The sequence below is a fragment of the Ananas comosus genome, linkage group 4, assembly GCF_001540865.1.
Source record: "Ananas comosus cultivar F153 linkage group 4, ASM154086v1, whole genome shotgun sequence".
Classification (NCBI taxonomy): Eukaryota; Viridiplantae; Streptophyta; class Magnoliopsida; order Poales; family Bromeliaceae; genus Ananas; species Ananas comosus.
The window spans coordinates 2,688,499-2,712,847 of record NC_033624.1 but is presented as its reverse complement, the minus strand read 5'-3'; the positions used below and the strand labels follow the sequence as shown (position 1 = coordinate 2,712,847).

Sequence of the window (24,349 nt, the reverse complement as noted above, 5' to 3'; positions counted from 1 at the left end):
TAGATGATATTTAACTCTGTTTGTCCATTGTCAATTGAGAGATGCTACTATAACAAAACGATATGAAAATAGTAAAACCACCGTACTTCTTTAAAATATTCTAACTTAATTCAAACCAGATTTAATGAACATTTAGCTAAAAAAAATTATAGAATGTTCTATATAATTTGCTATTTGCTAAAATTTGTGCAAAATAAAATCCAAATATTTAGAATAACAAATAATTAACTTTTTTAAAAAGTTTGGGACAATATTTTAAACTATCACACAAAAATTGCATAAAATTATCTAGGGGATATGTTGCCAGGGAATTATATTGATCAAATTATTTATGACATTTTTAAACTTTGGAAGATAATTTTAAAGTGGGTTTTTAGATTATTCTCCCACTCATAAAATGCTATGGATATTCAATATAATTCCATATTTGCCGTAATTCGTTTGTAGATTAAGTTAACACCCACACTTTCTTTTCTTTTATATCACTCGGAGCTTCCATTTATTTTTCATCGTTCTGTCTCCATCGTAAGTGACAAAATATTTAATGATTGATATTCAAAATTTTAAATTATAAAATTTAATTATTTTATATTTTTAACTAAGTTTAGTTTTTGAAAAAAAATGAATAAAGCAGTAGTAGAAAGAGAAGGTTTTTTTTTCTCTCAATAAAATAAGTTATCCGTTTACATTAAAATACAATAAAATACATTTATGAGTTTACATGTATATTTTTTTTTATCGTTGATATTAACCATTAATTTTAAAAGCTCAAGTTATCTAGTTTTGATATCATTTGTTAATCTTTGGTACTGCTCACTAATTCTAAAAATTCAAATTGTTAAATAGAAAGCAACAAATTTATTTAAAGTAAACAAAATCATAGCGTCCGCAAGATTTGACAGTAACTCGGCTTAATCTAGTCTCCGCCCCAAGATAATATGTTGATGCTCCTCTTAAGCCAACAATTGTAAATATAGATTCACTAATTCAAAAAACTACTTTTTTTTTACTAAATAAATAATTTTCATACGTTTCATTTTTAGAAATTAAAAATAGTTTTCCAATGATAGTGTACGTACGTATAGCAATTAATCCAGCTACAAAAGCTCCATTTTTTTTTTCCCCAATTCATTTTCTCTACGCACAGAACCAAAACATCATGCATGTAATTCATTCTCTTCAAAACTCTTTTAACTTTCCCTCTCAATTCCACTCAAAAGAATTAATCAATCTCAAAGAACAGAAAAAAGAAAAGAAAAAAAAAATCATACAATAACATAAGCTCTACCGGTTAAACAAAACAGGTCCCTAGATTGCTGCTGCAGGCCTGCAGGTGCTACTGCTGATCGTCGGCATTGCCATCCTGCTCCTTCTTGAGGTCTGCCGGCGGCAGGAAGTAGTCGGCAGTCAGCCCCCAGACGTCGAAGTCGACCTCCTCGATCGTCCACGTCTCCTCCATCTTGCGCTTGTGGTTGACGGACCCCTCGCCGTACCGGAACAGCGTGATGTTCGTGCGCCCGGCGTGCGCGATGTTGACGCCGCCCACGTAGCGGTAGTCCTGGATCGTCGACTCCATCGACGTCTCCCAGAAGATGCTCTCGCCGCGCCGGCGGTGCCCCGATTTCATGCGCAGGAGGTGCGAGTCCTCCAGCTGGATCAGCAGCCCCGTGCGCTGGCTGAAGTACCCCCATATCGTGTGGTGTATGATGTCGAAGGCCGCCGCGCTCCGCGCCTTCAGCGTCGCCGGGTTTGCCTCCAGCTTCAGGATGAAGCACTCCTCCCCGCTCGTGATCCGCTCCCCGATGCACACCGCGTCCGAGAAGAGGTTCGCCGTCGAACGCGGGTCCAACCCCTGCCCCAGATCCATGAGAATATCATGTTAAATTATATGAAACAATTATTATTCTTCATTATATATATATATATATATATATATAAAACTAGATCGAAATATTATTAATAGCACCAATAAATTAGTGCTATTAAGTTTTTTGTCATTAGATTAAAAGATGTGCGATTAGAAAGATATGAATTTCTTAGGGTTGAGTGGGTGGTTAGTTGAATAGTATAGTCGAACGGATGAAAATAATAAAATAGATAAATCTAACGGTACAAAATTAGATAGCACCAAATATTTCGTGCTATCGATAGTATCTCAGCCGAACTCTATATATACACACACCTGGAGGGAGCGACGGAGGGGGCGGGGAGGGCCGCGGGAGGCGTGCGATTGCTCCAAGGCGGATTGGCGCCAGGCGAGCTTGCCGTCGCAGCCGGCGCTCATCTTGTATCCGGCCATGATGAGCTCGAAGTACCACAGCTCGGGGCTCTTCTGCCACAGCACGTAGCCGCCGATCTCGCCGCCGCCCAGCTTGCCGGCGGCGGCCGGCTGCTGCGGCGAGTTCTCGTCGCCAACGTGGAACTCCGACGCGCACATCCGCACCTTCCCCACGGCGTACATGCTGGTCGCCGCCTGCAGCGCCGCCTGGCCCCCCGTCGCCGCGATGTACTGCTGGATTATGTACTTCGCCGTCGATGCTTGCTTTCATGCATGATCCAAAACAAAATATTAAAAAAATAGTTGTAATAATTGATTTTATAAATTGTATAGTATTACTATATTTTCAAAAATATGCAGTGATCGGTTAAAAGTATCAATTTTTTTTANCTCTCTCTCTATATATATATATATATATATATATATATATATATTGTTTGTGTGTGAATACTGAATAGAAAGAGTAAGAATTAGTCGACGTACGATGGAGCAGTCGCGGATGGAGCGGCTGAAGGCGCGGTCGTGGGGGACGGGGCAGGGAATGAGCGGCGAGCCGACGACGTTAAGGAGCAGCTGCAGCTCGGCGGTGCGGCCCGAGATCTGGACGCCGTTGCCTCCGCCACCGCCACCGCCGCAGCCGCCGTCGGCAACGGAGGCCCTGTCGAACGCCTGCGCCTTGAGCCACGCCCTCAGATTCTGCAGCGACCGCGCGCCGCGTTCGCCGCCGCAGCCGCCGCCCCCGCCGGAGGCTGCGGCGGCGGCGAACATCTCGTCGGGGATGGGGACCTCGAGGACGGTGTCGAGGCCGTCCTCGCGGTCGAAGTTGGGACATAGCTTCCTCATGTGATATGATATGAGATGAGATTAATGGCGAGAGGAGGAGGGATTGGGACCTACGTACCACCACCACCTCCCCCTCGTCCCTGCCATGCACGCACGCGGCGCGACCGAGTTCTCTCTCTCTCTCTCTCTCTCTCTCTCTCTCTCTCAGAATGAGGGAATTTGGGTGGTGCGAACTCGAAATGACTCTGTCTCTCTCTATCTCTCTCTCTCTCTCTCTCTCTCTCCTTGGATGTAGGCGTATCGAGGGCTAATTTTACGTGCCTTGATTTTGACCAAGATGATCCACCATGTGCTATTTTAAAAAGCGATTTTTGTAATTTTTTTTCATTTTTTTTAAGAAAAAATTTTAAGTACCACTGCTATGATTTCGTATGTTTTCACTTTAATATTCTGTGATTTAAAGTGTATTAATTTAGTATCTTGCGGTTTCGCATTTTCTCATTTTATTACCATGTGGTTTAAAGTGCATTAATTTAGTACCATGTGATTTTATTTTTCTTTTTTCGTTGGCTCCTCTGTTTATATTTTATTAAATTATATACAAAAAACTTCAAATATTCTATCTAAGTTTATCGAATATTTACTTTAGTACTCTTTAGTTTTAACTTTGTCACTGATTTTTTTTTCCTCTGTTAATATTTCGTTAAATTATATATAAAAAAAACTTCAGATACCCTACTAGGCTTATCGAATATTCACTTTAGTACCTTTTAGTTTTAACTTTGTTACCGATTTAACGAAAAAAATTAGTGAAATAAATAATAAAAAGAGAAAAATAAAACCACATGGTACTAACTTGATGCACTTTAAACCACATAGTACTAAAGTGAGAAAGTGGGAAACCACATAATACTAAATTAATACACTTTAAATCATAAGGTACTAAAGTGAGAAAGTGTGAAATTATGAGGGGTATTTGAAGTTTACCCTTTATATTTTGGATAAAAAATTTAGAAAAGAAAAAATGCTATATTTTTTATAAAATTTGGAAAAAAAAATAGAAAAATTACTTTTTTTTTAAAAAAAAACCAAACAAATGAAAAAAAAATTAGTCAGAAAATTATTTTTTTAGAAAACTAAACAAACCATACTGATCTTTAATTGGTTTAAAATTGATTCTCTTCATGTATTGTATTAAGACACTAGTTTGAAAGGAAATTTTGGTGTCCTAATTTTTTAATATGGTTCTAATTCATACCCTAATTAATAATTTAGAGTTGATAACTCCCTGGCCGAACTAATCATCAATTTTTTAAAAAAGAGTAGTTTAATTTTTTTAAAAAAATTAAAATTTACCAGGTGGTGGCTTTCCATACAGTGGGCAACCGCTACGTAAAAGACGGCAATTTGATATGTGTCGTTACCGACTTCATCAGCAACTAAATTATTAAATTCGGCAAATGCTGCACTTCCGAATACAATGCTTATAAAGAATTCGGCAGTAGAAGCTATGCCTTACCGACTCCACTCAAAGTCGGCTAAGTCCTTCCTTTCGCCACCGTATATAATGGTAACTGCACACGCCATTCTCCCCAGAGCTCCTCTCTCTCTCCCTCTCCCCTCGCCGCGATCCATGGCGACCTCCTCTTCGTCCTCCGCGGGGCGATCCCTCCTCCAAACCCTAAAGAGGTTCTTGAAGAAGCCGTGGGAGATCACGGGGCCGTGCGCCGACCCCGAGTACCGGAGCGCGCTCCCCCCCGCCACCGAGTACCGCCGCTTCTGCCCCGCGACGGCGCCGGCGAAGGCCATCATCCCCACCTCCGACCCCGAGACCGTCTTCGACATCAAGTACTACACCCGCGACCGCCGCCGCAACCGGCCCCCCGTGCGCCGCACGGTCCTCCGCAAGGCCGACGTGGAGCGCATCATGGCCGAGAAGAGCTTCGACGAGTTCCCTAGGGTTTACCTCACCGCCACGGTGGAGGAGGACTACAACGCCAGGGGCGGAGGTTACCAGAAATGAGGTGCGTATCGACCCCTCGGTTATTTGTGTGGATCATAGTTTAGGGTTAGGGTTTGTGTTTTCTGTGTTATCTGGAATCTAATTAAGATGGTTCTTTTCATTGTTGTACATCAAAATCTCTTCTTTCCTCTTATTACCCATAGAAAGATCTTCTTTTGGATGAATCGATGAGCACTCGCAATTTGATATGCCTTAATAGGGTTAGGGTTTCTGGGTATAATGATTATTTCTTTGAATGGAGTCTAAAATTAGGCTCTTGAAGGTTTCTTTACTGTCTCGAACGGGAAAATTTCTCAATGCTTAAATGATTTGCTCTCGTGTTGTAATATTGAAACAAATTTAGGATCGCTGAATGTAATTTGGTGGGACATTAACATGGTAGTGCGATTAGATACTTGCGATATTGAATTCGCGAGGTTAAGTTTGGTGTTTTATTTTGCTCAGGGAAAAGCATTTTCTTGTTGATAATATGATTCTCTTTTCTTATTATTCTGATATTTGATCCTTGTTGCCAAACGAATTCTTGATTGGAAATTCTACTTATTTTAATACAGCTGAATGAAGCATGAGTTACTTCTTTTAGGCAAAACATGTCCTTCAATGGTACTCTATTTTGGTACTCCAAGCAAAGTGGATAAGATCCTCACCGTTTAGATCCATCCTTGAATGCTGGTGTTGAAATCTGAAGCCTTTGAGTACATTTAAACTAGTTAAGTGCTATGGAGAAAGGTCTTTTGGTGAAACAGCTTTATAGGCTAGGGCTCTTAGAAAACAGCTTTATGGGTTAGAAACTGAGATTGGCTTGCAACCATTAACCAATGCGGTGTTTAAGGAGTGGAGATGCTTGATCTTTCACATTCTAAAGACTATATGATGAAGGGCTATAAATAGAGGATATTGATGAGTAGTATTGGGGATGTTGGCAAAATCTGTGTGGCAACCATTTTTTTTGTTTGGTGAGCGAGCCTGAGAAGCTGACAAAATTTTTGGATTACTGATCAACTTCGACTTGTCGATCACTTCTTTTATGTTTTAATGTTTGCCGTAGACTCGTAAGGTAGTCTTGCACTAACTGATGATATTTCAATTTGGATTATGATGGATTGAATGAATCGACCTATATTATTCCCTCTGTTTGACTGGCTGAGCTTTAATTAATTATGATTTTTGATGATGATTAGAGTTAGAGTAGCAGACATCAACTGGTTGATTGAGTTACTACAGGGGATGTGTTAAGAGTTCTTGTTTTATTTAAGTTTGTAAGATCACATCCGTAGAGGTTCTTCTGGCTAAAGTACTAGAGATACTCTGTTTTTGTTTGAGGCTGTAGAGTTTGGGCATTTTAATTTAGGAAAACACCTTCATCTGGTTGATCGTTGAAATACTGCTTCTCTATTTGGTTTCTTAACCAATAGTTGGCATCACCGAGGGCTACTTTGGTTTCTAGGAGTGTGTTTGAGAAAACCTAGTCAGCTGTTCTTGTAATGATTTGCTTATCATTTATATTCATGATAACCTAGAACACTCACCTACTTATGACAAATTATAAAACATATTCATGGTTCTAGGGATTGAAGAAGGACATCTTCAAGATGTGAGGGGAAAATATCCATTTATGGGTATTATGTGGCAAGAATTCATATTCTAGGAGATTATTTTGAAGTTAACTATAGATAACGTACATCATAGATGGGCATTATACATATAACAACTTCTACGTGTTTATTTCATGTTACCAATGATTCAATGTACTAATCCCCTAGAGAAGCTCCAATCTTTGTCCTGGAAGGTTTTTCTATGTATAACTTGTCTTTTGATTTCTGTTCGTGCATCAACCTGTTTCATTGTGTTTGTGGGTTTATAAATAGACAATAGTTGAAATTCCCTATTTCTATATGCCTATTCGACATTTTGAGTTTTGCACTCTCCTGGGTCTTGCATCTACTTCCTTGGGATTTTAAAGACGTGCAAGATAGACAATATTTGTTAGTTTATAATTATATGCATATTTACAACGTCTAAAAATTTCCTAGATGTCATAGAGCTTAACTATGTGGCTTCTGGTACAAATCTAATTGGTAATGGAGCTTTGTTCCTAATTTTGTAGAATGTCATTAGATGAGAAAATTGGCAATGCATAATTAGAATAATTTGTTGAAGATTGGCAATGATTAAAATGTTGGTGCAGGAGATATCTTATTAATTTAGCGAACTCTCACAGCCCACTCAACCAGTAGGAGATTATATCAACTTAGTGGATGACAATGGAATACAAACTTTAAGTTGGCAAATATATGTAAGAGGGTATAGCTACTTTGGAAGAACTTTTAGCAGAGTTTCATTTTGATTCCTGAACTTCAAAATGTCCGCATCAGACACCATAAACTTTTTATATTGATCCATATTAGTTCCTCCTGTCATCCTCTGTTTGAGGGGAACATATGCCAGTGTACTACCCCATTCACCAGCCCTCCAACCAATCTCATATGTCAATTCTGTTCCCATTGGGTTGGGGCCTTCCGATATATAAAAATTGGATGCCTGGGTTAAAAGTAGGAGATGGGATGGAGGGTTGTTTTGGCACTACACCATTTATATATTCCGTGCGTTGCTTTTCCTCCAGTGGACAGTAGTGAGTGTTGTGGTTCCTCTGAGTATTCAGTAATCATCTGCAGCAAAGTTATTGAATCATTATTCATCTACTGTATCTGCAAGAAAACGAACACTAATTTCAATGTTTTATTTGTATATCAGGTCAGTTGCAGGACGGTAGCACCTGTAGCTGTTGGATGCTTTGCTGGTGATTTTGCATCAGGAGCTGTGCGTCTTTCGTCTCTGGTTGGCTTTGGTTATATCCCATAAACATTCCTATTTGTTTCCTCTCGCACTACATGGTTGTTGCATCAGCAAGTGACTGTTGGTAAAATAAATCTTGTATGTCTACGGAAGTTGTAGTGGAACCCTATTGTATCTATCAAGCTCAAGACTAATTATTTCTTTTACTTGGGTAAATTACATCGGAGGTTACTGAACTTATCACAACATCTTTTATTTAAGTTGTTGAACATCAGTTGTTGCAATTGAGTCGCTAAACTATAATTTCTATTTCGATCGGGTTGCTCCATCAAGCTCTTTTTCTTTTTATTAATTAAGTAATAGATATGTAGCAGCTAATTCAGCTGTCAAATTGTATCCAATAAATGATGCAGCAAAGGTGTGGCAACTAATCTAGTGGTACATTATCTCATGACTAATGTAATTCAACTATAATGTCATCTTCTTGGGCCAGTTGAATTAGCTTCCACATCACCACAGCATCATCTCCATAGGTGATATGGCAATGAATAGCTAGCATATCATTTCTCTGTAAAATTTGAAGGATGATTTGTTTGTAAGTTCAGCGACTCGGCTGCAGCAAATTTAAATTGATTGATCTGGATGAGATTTTTTTGATATAAGTTCTGCGACCGACGATGTTATTTTACCATTCTTTCTGCAACATGCTGTTGTTTATCTTGTTTGGCACTCTTTCCTTGGCGTGAGGATTGAAGTTATCTTGGAGGTCAAAGAGCACTGGTAGTCCCTAACTTTCGACAAATTGCAATTTAATCTCTAGTCTTTCATTTTAAGCAGATTATTTTTTGAGCTCCACAAAGTGCAGAGGTTGAAGTGTGGCTTGTTATGTGGCAAAGCATTTTTGTGGAATGACCCACATGATAAAGCTTCTGCTTGCATCTGTCATCTACATTTCCACCCAGGAGATGACCTTTGGGGTGCATTTGGTTCGCGCTATCTTTTAAAAATTCCTAGCAATCCAATGGGAATAAAAAAATATGACGGTGTTTGGCTAAACGCACTAAGTAATCTAATTGGTAATATTAGATTCACTTGGGAATAAGATTCATTCCAAAATACTAATCTCATTTCCTTGAGGGAGGGTAGGTATCCTCATGTTAATGAATTGGGGTAATCATAATATGTCTAATCTCTTTCTTTCTTTCTTTCCTATCCGTCGGCTAATTGATATTATTTTTCTTTACACTCTAACCTTATATCTCTCTCTAAACTTATTTTTCTCTCTAAAATTCAACTTTTTTTTTCTCTCTTTCTAAAATTTCAACTCTCTCACTCCCTCTAATTTCGACTATATTTTTCTTTCTATTTTTTTAATTATGCTCTCTCTCTCTACTCTCTTCCTTTTTTCTAAAAAGATGTTGAACCTTTGGATAACATTATCTAAAATTAAATAAATAAATAAATAAATAAATAATATATTTTTTGTAATATTAAATAATATGGCTAATTAATATTACTGTGAGAACCAAACACAGAAATCCACATTCTTAGTAATAGAATGAATAGGAATAAAATTCTCGGATATCTTTTATTCCTAGTAATCTTTTATAATGCGAATCAAGCGAATCAAACGCACCCTTTGGTGTGGTTCCTCGCATCTATCTTTCTCTGGAATGATGATGGTTCCATGGTGTACAAGAGCATGGCGACAAACAATATATGGTCAGCTTTTCCTCAGTGTTCCCCTCTCTCTCTCTCTCTCTCTCTCTCTCTCTCTCTCTCTCTCTCTGTATATATCAGAGATGAACAGTGAAAGAAACAGTGGATGCCACAGTGCATTTCATGCGATGTACAGGGAAATAATGCAATTACATGCACCTATTCAATAAGCCCTCTTACATGTAGCAGCACTGTTTGGGTTGGGTTTATATCATTTCCTCTATGTTTTGCCTTTCTTCACCTCTGCAAATAAGGTCAGAGCAAGTAAAACAAAATAAAATAGCCCTCTTTGGCCAAGTTATATCATGAGTCATGACCAACCAAATATTGTGGCACAGAAAAACTTGTGATATTTTGTTTGAAATTTGTTGCGTTATGCTTAACATAACACCACGACGTTATCGACCAGACATGTTATAATATGATTGGCTTATCATCTAAGATACTCTACCTTCATAGTTCTTTAGATATTGCATTTGAGTTTCCTACTACGTTTTACTTCTGTAATTGTCCTTCAATTACTTGGTCTCCCTTTCTTTTTCCCCCTCACTTCCTCTCCGGTGTTTTGCGTGTGTAAATTAAAACTGTAATGTAGAATGAGTTTATGATATACAACATGGTGAACAAAGCTTCTCCTCTTCCCTACCCTGTAGGCGGAACAAAAGGGGTCTAATAAACACGATAAATGATTCACAGTGTTTAGCAGTACGAGAACTCATCGGAGCCTCCGCACGTTGCAGTGGCCCCCCATGCTACACATAAGACTCTCCTCCTCAGGTTTAAAACATTTATATCCAATTATAATAATAATAATGTTCAAAGGTGTTCAACCAATTTTGGAATTTAGAGTTTGAAAAATTACTTGGAAGTTGAGATAAAAACTATCAATAATAATGAGACGCCTCTCATTCAGCGGTTAAGTGTCACCTCTCATTCAATGGCTATAAGTGTCGCATTGCGTAAACTTTGTCTGATTCATTGATGATTTGTTAGATGCATAGATTTTTTTTTTTCTTTTTTTTTTTGTTGTTTCTTTTGATCGGGTACTGAAAATAATTTCACTGGGGTACCACCTGGACTGGAAGGACACTGTGGACCTTAATTGTGTGCTCTAAGCCTTTAATATTTCACCAGGAGCTGCTCAAGGGACCACTTCTATTGCGGCTGCAACAGCTCACATCGCTTCAAATTTCTAGGGTTTTTAAGCTACCAGAACTAGAATGCTCCTATCTCTTCACTTCAGACCCTTGTGAGCAAATTCAAAAGAGGTATGATACTTGGCTCACTCAATAGAGACCCCCATCCATAACTTGTTTAAGCAGAGAAATCCAGGAACAGAAATTCGTATTTTTCGCTATGTACAGAAAATACTCAATATTTTTGGTTATAAAGGAGGGAGCACTCAGCATGTCTCTCTCTAAAGACCTCGAATCTCAAATGGTGTAAACGTACAGAACTTATCTAAACTACGAGCCATTTTGAGTTGGCCGCGCAGCGTTCTAAAGTTTTGATTTCACTATCCAACCTTTACGTACAGATTTAGTTATTGTACTTCATAGAATGTTTGCAACTATAAATTTATTAAAATAAGTAAGTAATTAACATTTTGAAGTCAAATCCATTGAGATTGGATAGTAAAATCAAAATTTTGAAAAGTTGGGTAGCTGATTCATAATGGTCTGTAGTTCAGGAAAGTCCTGTACGTTTCTACCATCTAAAAAAAAGGAAAAAGAAGAGTACATGGAAGATTTTGTACCATTGGCTTCCTCTTGAAAGTATTTGGCACATTTTCATACAAGATGGGTGTACATTTCACTATTTTTTTTTTTTTTTTATGTATAAGGCATTTTGGATCTGGATAAAATTTTGGGTTTTGTGGCTCTCATATGGGTATCAGAGAGCACAGAACATGCTTCTTAATTAGGACATGATGCACACAGAAAAGAATAGACAACTTTGTCATTATGTTGTCAGTGCTCATTTCTTCTGGGTGGTATATTTGCTGCAGTGCTGCAGCTGGACCCAAAAGAGAGAGGAGGGGCAAGAATATTCCTGCTGGCCTTTTTTTTACTTATCGAGTAAAAAAATGTGTGTATTATTTGTCTTCTGGAGACAATTTCATACTCCATGTAGTAACTTTGTACTGTACTGTAGTTATCAGTATATATTCTTAGCACTCAAAGTGAATAGCCACTTTCCACTTTCTCTTTTTAGGTGTTGAACACCACTTCAAAGTGAAGCAAAAATAGCATCTTCAAAAAGCTAGCATTGTAGATACAAATGGGCTCACCTTCTTTGTCCCTGATTTGGCAGATAAAGGCTCAAGGAGCGAGTTTTCGATCGAAGAGTGCTTGCCCATTTTGCGGTCTGCGGTGCGATTGCTCTTTGATTAAACAGAGCAGTATCAGTGATCACATGATCACTGAAAATTCACTTTTGTTTTCGAGCAAACGGGGAAGAGGATAATGAAAGAGAAACTTCATCATTAGCCTCAGCAATGACGAAACAGTTCGCAACTTGTACGGCGCTGAATGCGATCAATATCTAAGGCGCTTGCTTAACATTTTCCCCAAGTAAAACTGAGTCACCAAGCAAGGATAAAAAGTGGTGTGGTCCTTCTATATGCCACTGGTGGAGGGCTTAAAGGAGGTTACATTGGTCCCTGGGCTATGCAGTAGCTTCCTAGGGTTTTTATGTTGGTGGATTGAAAAGGCTGCAATATCTATGTATAATGCGCAGTGAAGGTCTAATTCAAATAACCACATAAATGTGTTTGAGCCAATTGAATCTTGAATTTCCTGGTACAATCTGCGACTAGTTAAGCTGATGCTTTTGCAACATTCACAAGTGCTCTGCCTAATAATTGATTCATTAACTTCTCTTTCCTAGTATATTTACAACAAACAATTTGTTACATTAGCCGATACCGGGGTGTAAGAACTTCGAAAGACCTGCACTCTGAGAATACTTGCATCATTAGTCGAGTAACTCGTAGAGAATTTGATGGGCCATGTATAGCTGTAACCATCACTTCACGGCTGTCCTTTGAGTCGATTTGCTTATGTCTCCATCGCTTTCTACTAGTTGTTGTCAACTATCCTTTTTCCTTTTTTTTCGCAAGGTAGAGATAGGGAGATGCTTTGCTAGCCAATTCATCTGATATTTATCACCATAGTTGGTAAGTACTGAGTTCTATTCTCAGAAAGGCTAAGACCAACTTACCCTTTGCCACTTGCAGCGGTAACGCGGAGCTCAAGATAGTAAAAAGGGTGAAAGATGGTGGCAGTTTTGTCCTTCTGATCGCCGAAACATGATCCACAAGTTTGCAAGTGCTCGGAACCTTTTTTTTCATTTTGTAGGGTCTGCACAAATGAAGCATCTTTCCTTTCTCAAGTTGCATTGATCGATAATTTCGATCGACTCCTACAAAATCTGATCTTCTTCAGAACTTCTTCAGAAGGCGCAGAAGTATCAAGTGAATTCAGAGCCAACTTTTTCTTTTTCTTTTTTTTTTTCAGGCCCCTCAGTCTTCTTTCTTACCAGTCGATTGCCTGCTCAGAATTGATTCAAGACCACCACGATTCAATCTTGCTGATCATCTGAAGGGCTGCACAATCTTGGAAATCGCAGGTACACTTGTCCGGGTACTAATCAATTTGATTTTTCAGAGAAGTGCTCATAAGCTCCATAGAGTTCGTTTCGATCCGTAAGAGATCTCTTTGCTATTTTTTATGCAATTAGACCTAGGGAGCTTATTCGCTGTATTTTTATTCTTTTCGATTCTCTCGCTAAATTAACAATTTTTTCTTCCATGCAAGATAAAGTGGAGTTAATTCATTCTCCGAAGGGAAGCCTCTTGCCAATTTTCACAATCTCATAAGGTGATTTAGTAGGCTCCTAGCTTCAGTAAAATAGTTGCAATTCCTGAAACTTTGTGAACCAATCAGCAGAAAGAAATTATAATCTCTGAATCTTTTGGTACCTTTTCTTTCTGATCTTAAATATTACTACGCATTTTGCTGATATTCTTTTATTTTCTGTATCAAACTTTCGATAAGAATTCCTCAGAAATTGTCTTGTGCCTATTGATTTTAACAGTTGCCATAAAATAATTTAATGTTGCAAAACAGAAATCATGATTTGTGAAGTGAAATATATATTCCTTCTGACTTGTTTAGTTGCTTATTCCTTCTGACTTGTTTAGTTGCTTAGGTGTGATGATGAGAGCCTCAAAATGCTAAAGGATCCGAGAGAAAATGATTTTCTAACTAAAGAAGAAGGAGACACTACCGATGATCGTAAGCCTACAACAAGTTTAAGACAATGGTCAGGACTGAAGGATCCAAGAATTGTTCGCGTGTCGCGCGCATTTGGAGGGAAAGATCGGCACAGTAAGGTGAGAACAATAAGAGGATTACGGGACAGGCGTGTTCGGCTTTCTGTCCCAACTGCAATCCAATTGTATGATCTTCAAGAAAAATTGGGAGTTAACCAACCAAGCAAGGTGGTGGATTGGTTGCTTAATGCTGCTCAGCAAGAAATCGACAAGCTTCCTCCGCTACAATTGCCGCCTCACTTCGATATTCATTTCCCTCACTCGACGCCGATCTCGATCGAAGAAACTTCGCTGCGAGCTCCCTTTGGTGCTCAAACTGTCGAGAACTTGGAGCATAAGAGAGGCAATGGTCCGCGGCCTTTATCCTTGTTCAGTAAGGCAAATGAGGATGGTTTCGGCAATCAAGTTCCGCCCGAAAATCTAGCAACCATGCAAAGATCTTTATTTTGGACCCCGGACGGTCAACAAAGAGCGCGGCAAAGAGTAATCATGGAAAATCAAGATGCTGGCAACAATTACGCGCAATTTTCTACTGACTACCAGCTTGGTGTCCCTAATAGCTCCGCAGGATTGATAAGCAATGTAATGCAATACACTTCTCACTTCCCTAGTGACCCATCAAATGCACATCTAGTCCATTCTTCTCAAGAGGTTTCGCATTCTTCGGTTCCGTCATTGCTTTCACTGAACACACCAGGATCTCAGCTGGTATTCTATCCACCAGGATCTTTCCCATCATATGTCGCCAACTCAAGCGGCTTTGACGGAAAAGAAGCCAGCCATTTGCCTCCCGAAAGCTTCGGTTCTCAAAACATTTCACTGAATTCTATGAGAACTTACCTTCACTCACAAAACCAACAGTGAGTATTTCCTAGCCATTTCTACAATGCCTGAAATTTAGAGAAATGAAGGTAAGTTAATTTGTTGCTGCGACAGCAAAAACCTTCAGGGTTTGAAGCTACTTATGGATTTATGCTGCTTTGATCTTCCCTATAAAAATTTGTGATTTGGTGAGAACTTAATAGTGATTACTCTTATTTTACTGCTATGGTCTCCGAGTGTTTCCTGAATACTATGTGTACATCAATTTATTTGTTTCTTCTTTTATATGAGGGATTGATGATTTTTGTTTGTATAAGAATGTTTTCATTTTGGATAGCTAGTGTTTGAGCATACTTTGGCATTACTAGTGAAGAGTGGTTCTGAGTTTTGTTGATGCAATGAACATTTCATTACTTACATTACAGTATTTAATTAACTAGTTACCCCAAGATTAATTATTTGTTTCACTTTACGAGGTTCATATATGAAAAGCAGCAGATTCAATTCTTGTTACATAAATTGAAACTTAGGAAAATTCCGTATATGTCGAAAAATAGGAAAATATGAAATTGACTATTCTTATAATTTTCCTATTGTACTTAAAATAGCTAAAAGTGTAATGATTTGAGGCTATTAATCTTTTGTTTTTTTCTTTTCCTTCACAGTTGTTAATGTTGTCATTATTCTCACTGCAGGAATTTTTAAGACCTTTCCATGAAATGCTTTATCCTCATTCTTAGTATTTAATAGGAGAAAGTATAAATTTCTTCTGTAGAAACATCAGAACAAAAATTGTTACAGTTGTTGAGTGAGAAATAGTATGAGTAAACCAACAGGAAACTTATATCTGCTTAAGTTACATTCTAAGCAAAAATGATAAGCCACAAACACTTCTATGTTTGGTCTTCTGAATCGCGTAAATCCTTCTAATTGGTAAAATTTATCTGTCCAACACTTCTGAGTGTGAACTGTGCACATCTCTGTCTCTCTCTCTCTCTCTCTCTCTCTCTCTCTCACTGTGTGTGTTTATTGCTTAGCAACATAAGACAAAAACTTTAGTATTGACTAGTTTGATTTTTTGAAGACCACATTTCACTTATGTTGAAAATGTTTGCTCTAATAAGACAAATTAAAGAAGATTAACAGATTAATAACTGCGTGAGATCCAAGGAATTGTTGCATAAAAGGAGCCCTAGGGCTCTGAAAAATGTGGTCTTTTTCTAGCTTCTTTATGAGCATGGCACCAAAAGGAAGCAGATTTTTGCAGAGGCAAGGATGTGGTCCCCTGGCAAAAGCATGCACATATATATGTGTGCATGTTGTCATGCATGCTTGCATGGGCCTGTGCCATGTTAGGGTTTGGTTTGCATGAGATGTGGTTTTCTTTTGCTACCATGGATGGACCAATCTCTCACATGCATGCATGGTCCCACATGGGCCATGCTTGCATGGTTAGTTTTAGTAGTTAATCTCTCCATTAGTCCATTTTCTCTTCTTAACAAGGCTAAGAATTAATTAATCACCATTTTAATTACAGGTTCCATCAAAGGGAGAGTATGTTTATGAAGAGCAGGAAAGATTAAAACGAAAGTGAGGGCATATTTGTGTTGAAAGGAGAGGAGTATAAAACTAAACCAAACCTTTATTAAATATTTTTGGACTAAATTTCGATGGTGGATAATTTTTTATACATTTACAGCCGTCTATATATAGGTATAAATCAAAATCCTACTAACAATAATTGAACCAGATTTAAACTTATCTCTTATGTCTAACCAACAAAATATTAAAAGATAAGCTTGACAGAAATAAATCTAAACTAATCAAAAATATTGGATTACTTATCAACAATTTGGTTCGATGGATCTGGAGATTGAAATGAAAATCGGAATGAACTACTCCTATTGTTGTTATTTAGTTTGGGCAGCTCTAATTCTTATTTGTATTATCGGAGTAATTGAATCCTCTCAAAATAACTCACATCACGAAGGTGGGAGCCAACTTTAAATTAAATAAAGAAGCAAATAAAATCTAGAAGGTAAAAATGTACAAAACTTGTCTGAATTATAAATTATTTTGAATCGGCTATCCAATCTTTCAAAATCTTGATTAAATTTACTATCCAACCTAGCAACTTGTTTGATTTGAGNCCCTAGGATTGAGTGGTCCATACAAGGTAATAATAGTATTAATCCAAAGATAAGAAATGATTAAAGGGGTTGATCTAAGAATCAAAAAATCGAAAGCACCAGATCTTCTATACTTTCGATAGCATAGTAGTTCTACTATATATATATTCGAGCTTTTCGAGCCTAATTCGAACGAGCCAAGTAAAACTCAAGCTCGGCTTGAAATGAATTTCGAGCCATTTTTTTGGTTCAAGCTCGGCTCATTTAATTTCGAATCGAGCTTGAGCGAGCCAAATATCGAGTCGAACGCGAGTCGAATGCGAGCCGGCTCGCTCATTTGCCAGCCCTACATACACTTTTACTTCAAAATTTAAAATAATTATTTTTAAAAAATTTATAATTGTAAAAATTGTATGAAATATACTAACTAAATCTGTAAATATAAACAAATGCTTTCAAATTTTATAGTTAAAGCACTGTTGATTGGCTCAAATCAAACAAATGGATAGATTGGGTAGTAAAATCAAAATTTTGAAAGCTTAAGTAGCTTATTAAAAATGATCTATAATTTAGGTAAATTTTGTAAGTTTTTATCTATCCGGAACAAAAGCTGTTTAGAAAGGCTGATTTTAAGGGGCAAAATTCTCGAAGTAGCTGATTTTAACTTGAAGCCGGTGGCCACATCTGTGAAGACGCCGAGTTCGAGTTCAATACGAACTCGGTGGCGAGAGGCTCGAAATTGCAGACTCTAGGGGACTTGCACTTGCGCGAGTTTTGGTTGATTCGGCCGCGCAAGCATAGAAAATGCCGAATCTGACGTGAATACGGTGGAATAAGTGGGCGAAGTGCCGACTTCATATTTGATTCTGTACCATGTACTTGAACTGCCAAAGCCGATTAAAATCAAAAAGCTTGTTTGGTTCTGCTTCTGTTTCTATTTTTCATAGCTATCCTCTCCGGCAGAGTGTGTGCCGTATAGTAAGAATAAAAATCCAAAATTTTATCATAGCAAAAAATAAAAATGATAATTTTGAATCTCAAAAACAGAAGTTTGATACATTAATTTTAGAAAGAAATTGTTGGAGATATATTAACGTAGAGCTTATCGTAATAGCTTGATACCGACGACAGTTCAATAAACAACACTGCACTGTACACTGTACAGGTAAGTCAAACGATGATCAAATCAAAAGCGCTTTCTAAAAAAGCTCAAATAGCACTGGTTCAGAAGTTCTATGATGATTTTTACAAGGCCGGCCCAAGAATACGGCCCATGTATTGCGAACTCCATAAATGGGTCGGCCCATTTGCGTCCATTGATAGAGAGGGCTTTGTCCCATTGGTGCACCGGGTCCACCAAGCATGCGTGCCGTGCACGCCGCGCTCTTCCGAACTGTGGACCCGAAACAATCCCCATCCACCTCAAACATGACAGTACATCCACTGGATCCGGTTCACCACGTCATCCGTGGACCGCACTCATCAGTTTAGACGCAGCGCGGTTCACGGGTGACGTGGTGGGCGAAGCCCCTATTCCAGGTCAAATCTATGTATTCGCCATTCCACCAACGGCTAATCGCCACGTGTGCGAGGCCGGATAAGCTACGTTGCGCCTCCACCTCGTGGATCGCGAACACTCGTCCCCCGAAACCCTCTCCGCCTCTATAAATATCACCATCCTCCCTCCCCATTTTCAACTCGATCCCTTCTCTCTCTCTCTCTCTCTCTCTCTCTCTAGCTCTAATTAGGGTTTTGATTTTTTTTAGATTCCCCCCAATTCAAAACCCTAACGGTCGAGCAAACCCTAGATTCTTTCTTCTCCTATTCTATTTGCCACAAACCCTAGTTTATTATTATTATTATTTTTTGCTCTTCTAGGGTTCAATTGATCGATAACTCTCTTTGATCCGCGCGATCTCGGAGCTGCAGCTGCGGAGATCCATGGTGGGTTCCATTTCTTCGCCGAGAGCTCAACGGTGAGTAGCCGAGCTTCTTTGAGCCCCCGTTTGTAATGCTATTGCTATCTAGGGTTTGGAAAAACGAGTACTGTGCAAACCGCTTCTTCAGATCGATCTCAATCCGGAACGGTGGAGTCGTTGGGGTAACCCTTTCTGAAGCCTCTGATGAGGGGGTTGTGGTTGAAGGTGGTGAAGAGTTGAATTTGGGCGCACCGATGATATGATTTTAGTTGAATATGAGCGATGGAGGTCGGGAGAGCGGCAAGGACAACCAAAATAATTTGAACAAGACCAAGCCTTTTGTTAGCGATGAGTTCGGCCGTTCAATCTCCAAGATCGCCATCGTCCAAATCTTGGAGTCGATTGGGTTCCACAGCTCCCATGCTTCAGCTCTAGATGCCCTAGCTGATGTTGCTATCAGGTACATTCGTAATTTAGGGGAAGCTGCGACCTTTCATGCTAATCTATCGGGAAGGACGGATTGCGATGTGTCTGATGTCATTCAAGGTCTGGAGGATCTCAATTTGTCGCAGGGGTTTTCCGGTGCTTCGGATGTTCACCATTGCTTGATGAGTTCTGGTGTCGTACGAGATCTCGCTAGCTTTGTTAATACAAAGGAGGAAATCCCATTTGCCCGGCCTGTACCAAAATTTCCTATTGTTCCGAAGCCAAAACTGATACCTAGTTTTGCTAATGTTGGGAAGGAACCGAAGGAGCAAAACATACCAGAGTGGCTTCCGGAATTCCCTGACCCACATACTTATGTCCACACAGCCGTATGGAATGAAAGGACAGCTGACCCGCAAGCGGATAAGGTTGAGCAAGTGAGGCAGAGGAGGAAGGCGGAGAGGTCTTTGTTAAGCTTACATAAGAGGCTGGCTTTCAGTGGTTCTGCAGGGTTTACCCCTGTTGGTGATGCTGAAATGGATAAGGGGAAACAGGTGGTTGGAAACAATCCATTTCTTGCCCCGCCCGTGCCATCTGGGGAGAAGGAAGTGTCGGAGATTGCTATTCCTAGTGAAGCTCCTACTAATAAGAGGTTGTCGGTGATGGAGACTTTTGCACCTGCTATTGAAGCAGTGCAGAGTGGGAGAGTTGATGGCGGAGTTGACGAGAAAAGGGCTCTACCGACCAATAGGCCTACAGTGCATTTCAAGATAGGGGTTGATAGGAAATCTTTGGTGGTGCCACTGTCTTTGGGTGCTTTGGATGCTAAAAGGGATTCATGGTTTTTGAAGGATGATGAGAAGGATGACAAGAAGCGGAGAGCAGGGATGATCCTGAAGGAGGCCATGGAGAACCCACATGAATTAGCTCAGTCTCTTAAATCCTTGTAGACGGGCTTTTCCCAATATGGACTTGTACCACAGTTGTCAGAGTGTATTGAGACTGGTGATATTGCTAACCTCCCCTGATGGACAAATTTTATAATAGGATTGAGGTATGTTGAAATGTTCCTGTCGGGTAATGATCTTAGTGCGGTGAATTCTTGTAATTTCTCGTTCAAAGAGTGAAGAGTAATTTCATCTTTAACCATAATGTAGTGAGTGGTAGACAATTTTTTATGGAATTAAGTTCTTTTAATTGTAAATTATATACTTAACATAGTAAGAACTTCTCTATTTTCTCTTATGGTGTCAAAATTGTTAGTATATGTTTGTATATGAACCATATGGACTACTAGACCTTGCTTCTACTGAAGAAGTTTGTATACTCGAAGCCACTTTTTGCCATCATATATTCACCTTTAGTTGTATACAGAACAACGGAGATACAATTAGGAAGGACAAAATAGACATGGAACATGAATTAAGGACAATTCTAGAAAGTTGAAGGCAACTAACTCTTATGAGGTATTCGCTATATCGGAGTGCTTTTGCATTTAGATTGGAATGCTTGACGTAAATCTAGTGGGAGAAATCAAGTATGCAATATTTGTAGAGAAGTAGAACTAATGTGGAAGAAAGAGATTTTCTTTTTCAAAACATGTTTTCACATAGTGAGAATGCAGATATAATTTGCATTTAGATTGGAATGTTTGACGTAAGTCTAGTGGAAGAAATCAAGTGTGCAATATTTTAGAGAAGTAGAACTAATGTGGAAGAAAGAGACTTTATTTTTCAAAACATGTTTTCGCATACTGAGAATGCAGATATAATATCCACATTTTTGTAAGAACATAAAAGTCTTAACATATCCCTCGCATCAGAGCATGAAAGGTTACCTTTGACATCTTCTATCTACAATCTTTGTACGTGATGAACTCTTTTGTCGGTATTTCCCTGTTGCATTAGTTTAAAGAGCAATCAATAATGTTGATAACATCTAATCAGTGAGCAGCCTAACTGCTTGAGGTATCGTACAAGCTTCTTCCTAGCCTGATTTTATTTTTCATCTGTAATGGAATGGCAATATCAGAGGGCAGTGTTAGGTAGTGTTTGGCATGGGGAACTTTACCTCTAGGAAAGTGAAGAGTATCTCGAATGAGGATTTGAGTTATATTGTTATCCCCATTCTGTTTAGCTAGGGATATTGCGAACTAGTTGGGATAAAGGATTAGCTATTGAGATAGCGCAATTCCACCACACCTCATGAAATTGTATCCCTGGAGATGAACTTGCTAGGGGGATATCTTCCCCCCCTCAATTCCAAGTGGAGATAGTAATTATATGACACCATAGTGTTCGGAGGGCTAGCAGGGCTATTTATAACTGTTCCTATTCTTAGTCTCTAAGCAAGCAGTGACTTAGATTGATAATCATATAGAAATTTGTAAATCTTATGTGGATCTTTATATTGTTGAGCATGGGCTTCAATTATTACTGAAGTGATCATAAAGCTCTAAAATAGCTGTGGTTTCTAGTGAAAACCGTTGGCTTTTTGACTAGGCCGTTTGGTTGGAATGCTAATCAACCATCCTAACAAGGATGGTTTTATATTTGGTCCTTCTGAGTTATGAGTGGTTTGAGTTCTAGAATTTATTGAAGTGCATGAAGCTTTAGTGTTGGTATTTGAATTGAAGTTTGTTCACGAGTGCACCTAACTCATGTCTAGTATTCACTAGGTGATGTCTTAATTGATTTTTGTCGGTATGGTAATGGCCGCCGTTGGGTTTGAACTGTTGCATGTGTGTTAGCATGCTATTTTTTGTGATTTACTGTTTTCCATGTACCATGCAGAATAATCTTCTGATACAGACCTCGCTGATTTCTTAGACTCTTATCTCCTCTCACATCTCCTACTTTACCGTTCTAGTACTGGATTACACGCCTGTTTGGCTGCGCTGTTAGAGCCACGTTTACTGCGCGCAACTGCAAAAAGGTGGGAATTTGAGACAGCTCCGAATCAACCGGGTCGCACCGCTAGGCCAAACAAGGCCAATTTCTTTTTGTGTCATTGAAGTGGTTTATCAGAGGCCTATTTCTTTTTGTATCATTGAAGTGGTTTATCAACACAATATTTGGAATCTGTGTATAATTGTGCTACCTGATTAAATCAAAATCTCTAGAAGATTGTATGAAGATGATTATCTTCCACCATACTGGAGATGAGAATTTAACTGCACCAGCTGGTCTTTAACACTTCATTATACACCCTTTGTGTTTGTTTTGGATCTGTTTCTTTGTGATTCACCTATTGATGTACTGTGTCTCTCTTTTGGGCAATCGATGATCACCAAGATCGCGATTATGATGTCCAGGCGAGCCCCAAAATATGCAGTCGTTCGTTGTTGGTCTGTAACTCTGCATCAGTTGTTCATACGCAGATGATCGAGATTTGAGCCTCTTTGTTAATTCATTTCTAAATAAAGTGCATTCCATGGAGCTGTTGCTCAAGCCTTTGCTTCAGTAGATAGATTGTAAAGTTGAGAAAAATATAATAGCTAGTTTGTTAATTGTTCATAGATTGTTGTAAGTTGTTTTCTCTGCCATACATGCACATCTCTTACACTGTTGTTGTACTAAAAGAACTGTTGTGTGAATATATGGTTAATTGTTTATTTCCAAATGATTTTGTTGTGCCAAGTGTTTGTATGGATGCTTTAAGTATCAACAACAATTATATGCTCAACAAGGATTTATGCTATATTAAATTTGGTCATTATGTACAAACTGAATGCGATAAAAAAATTAAATTTTATTATATTTAGTTTGGTCGTTGTAGGAAATATTTTGGGGTAAAATTTGAGAAAGGATAGGCCTACTTGAGAAATGTATGGCAGGAAAAAAAATTTTGGCGTAAAATTTGAGAAAGGATGGGCCTTGAGAAATATATGGCAGGAAAATTTTGAACGGACTTTTTTCGAAAATAACCCTGTGAAAGTTCATATTTGCCAAACTAACCTCGTGAAATTTTATTTGTAAAACTAATCCTCCTTTCGCCACGTGGGTGCCACGTCAGGGATTTCTCAAAAAGGCGATGAATCGTTCACCGTCTTTGTAATTTTTGTTTAAAAGCGGTGAATGGTTCACCGTCTTTAGAAGACGGTAAACCATTCACCGCCTTTAGTGCAAAATTTCTCTTTCCGCCCTTTTCCCTTTCCGCCCTCTCAAATCCGCCTTTTCTGTAACCTCGAGAAGACGGGGAACGATTCACCGTCTTATCAAGGACACCATATTATGAACTTAGAAAGATTTGCGCAGTATAGGGATTTGTACTAAGAGGGTGAATTGTTCACCGTCTTATGAAGACGGTGAACCATTCACCGCCTTCACAACAAATATCAAAGACGGTGAACGATTCACCGTCTTTTTGAGGAATCCCTGACGTGGCGCCCACGTGGCGAGAGGAGGGTTAGTTTCACAAATAAAAATTTCACAGGGTTAGTTTGGCAAATACGAAATTTTACAGGGTTATTTTCGAAAAAAGTCCTTTTGAACCAATCTGATACCTTGTACTTGAAATTTATTTATTTATTTATTTATTTTTGGGTTTTGGGTGGGTGGAGGAGAGGTTAATTGCATATGCATCTCTACAAAAGTGTTGCAAATATCTCTCTTCGTTAGTTTGATCGATTAAAATTAACTTTTTGTCTATAAAAGTGTCATTCTTTTCTTTGAGAAAATTTTTTAATTATATTTAAAATTATTTATCAATTATAATATTTTTGCTCTCTTTTTTATATTATTAAAACTTAATTATAAGTTATAAATTATAAAAAAGAACTTTTTTTTTATAAAAATATAAGGGTTCTGCTGAAGAAAATTTAACTCAACTAACAACAGTCAACATATTGAAATAAGTTTGTATATTTTGAAGCTTTGGAGAGATATATTTGATAATAAAAGTTTTGCCTAAATAAATCCGTAATTTTAGAACTTCGTAGGACACATGAAATTAACACTTTTTTTTTTGGCTGTCCCTGTACCTATAACAGCAGAAATAGCTGATTTGGGAAGTAAATATATATGAAAAAAAAATCAATCCATCAAAATTATAAGAAACTCAAACCAATAACTAATCAGAACGAGGCATTTAGCTAGGAAGTAAAATTTGTGCTTAACT

General features: G+C 38.5%; 4 protein-coding genes across 13 annotated transcripts; 3 read left to right on the top strand and 1 right to left on the bottom strand.

The window, feature by feature from the left end:
• Positions 1,165-3,275, bottom strand: LOC109709498. Its single transcript, XM_020231757.1, has 3 exons — positions 2,762-3,275; positions 2,183-2,542; positions 1,165-1,852 (listed from the first exon to the last, which is right to left on the bottom strand). Exons 1-3 carry the CDS (start codon positions 3,119-3,121, stop codon positions 1,337-1,339), a joined length of 1,236 nt encoding a protein of 411 aa, XP_020087346.1. The 5' UTR covers positions 3,122-3,275; the 3' UTR covers positions 1,165-1,336.
• On the top strand, positions 4,644-8,193 carry LOC109709673. The gene is made up of 2 exons (XM_020231998.1): positions 4,644-5,085; positions 7,839-8,193. The coding sequence occupies exon 1, from the start codon at positions 4,695-4,697 to the stop codon at positions 5,082-5,084; it is 390 nt and encodes a 129-aa protein (XP_020087587.1). The 5' UTR covers positions 4,644-4,694; the 3' UTR covers position 5,085; positions 7,839-8,193.
• LOC109708384 (transcription factor TCP24-like) lies at positions 12,932-15,121 on the top strand. Of its 9 annotated transcripts, none has more exons than XM_020230103.1 (4): positions 12,932-13,067; positions 13,159-13,229; positions 13,424-13,480; positions 13,812-15,121. In XM_020230103.1, exon 4 carries the CDS (start codon positions 13,834-13,836, stop codon positions 14,797-14,799), a length of 966 nt encoding a protein of 321 aa, XP_020085692.1. In that variant the 5' UTR covers positions 12,932-13,067; positions 13,159-13,229; positions 13,424-13,480; positions 13,812-13,833; the 3' UTR covers positions 14,800-15,121. The 9 variants fall into 9 exon arrangements, with proteins under 9 accessions (XP_020085692.1, XP_020085690.1, XP_020085689.1 ...); XM_020230101.1 differs by having other exon boundaries at positions 13,418-13,480; XM_020230100.1 differs by having other exon boundaries at positions 13,143-13,229; positions 13,418-13,480.
• LOC109709279 (transcription initiation factor TFIID subunit 8-like) lies at positions 18,590-22,799 on the top strand. Of its 2 annotated transcripts, none has more exons than XM_020231433.1 (2): positions 18,590-20,285; positions 22,024-22,799. In XM_020231433.1, the coding sequence occupies exon 1, from the start codon at positions 19,081-19,083 to the stop codon at positions 20,179-20,181; it is 1,101 nt and encodes a 366-aa protein (XP_020087022.1). In that variant the 5' UTR covers positions 18,590-19,080; the 3' UTR covers positions 20,182-20,285; positions 22,024-22,799. The 2 variants fall into 2 exon arrangements, with proteins under 2 accessions (XP_020087022.1, XP_020087023.1); XM_020231434.1 differs by having other exon boundaries at positions 22,100-22,798.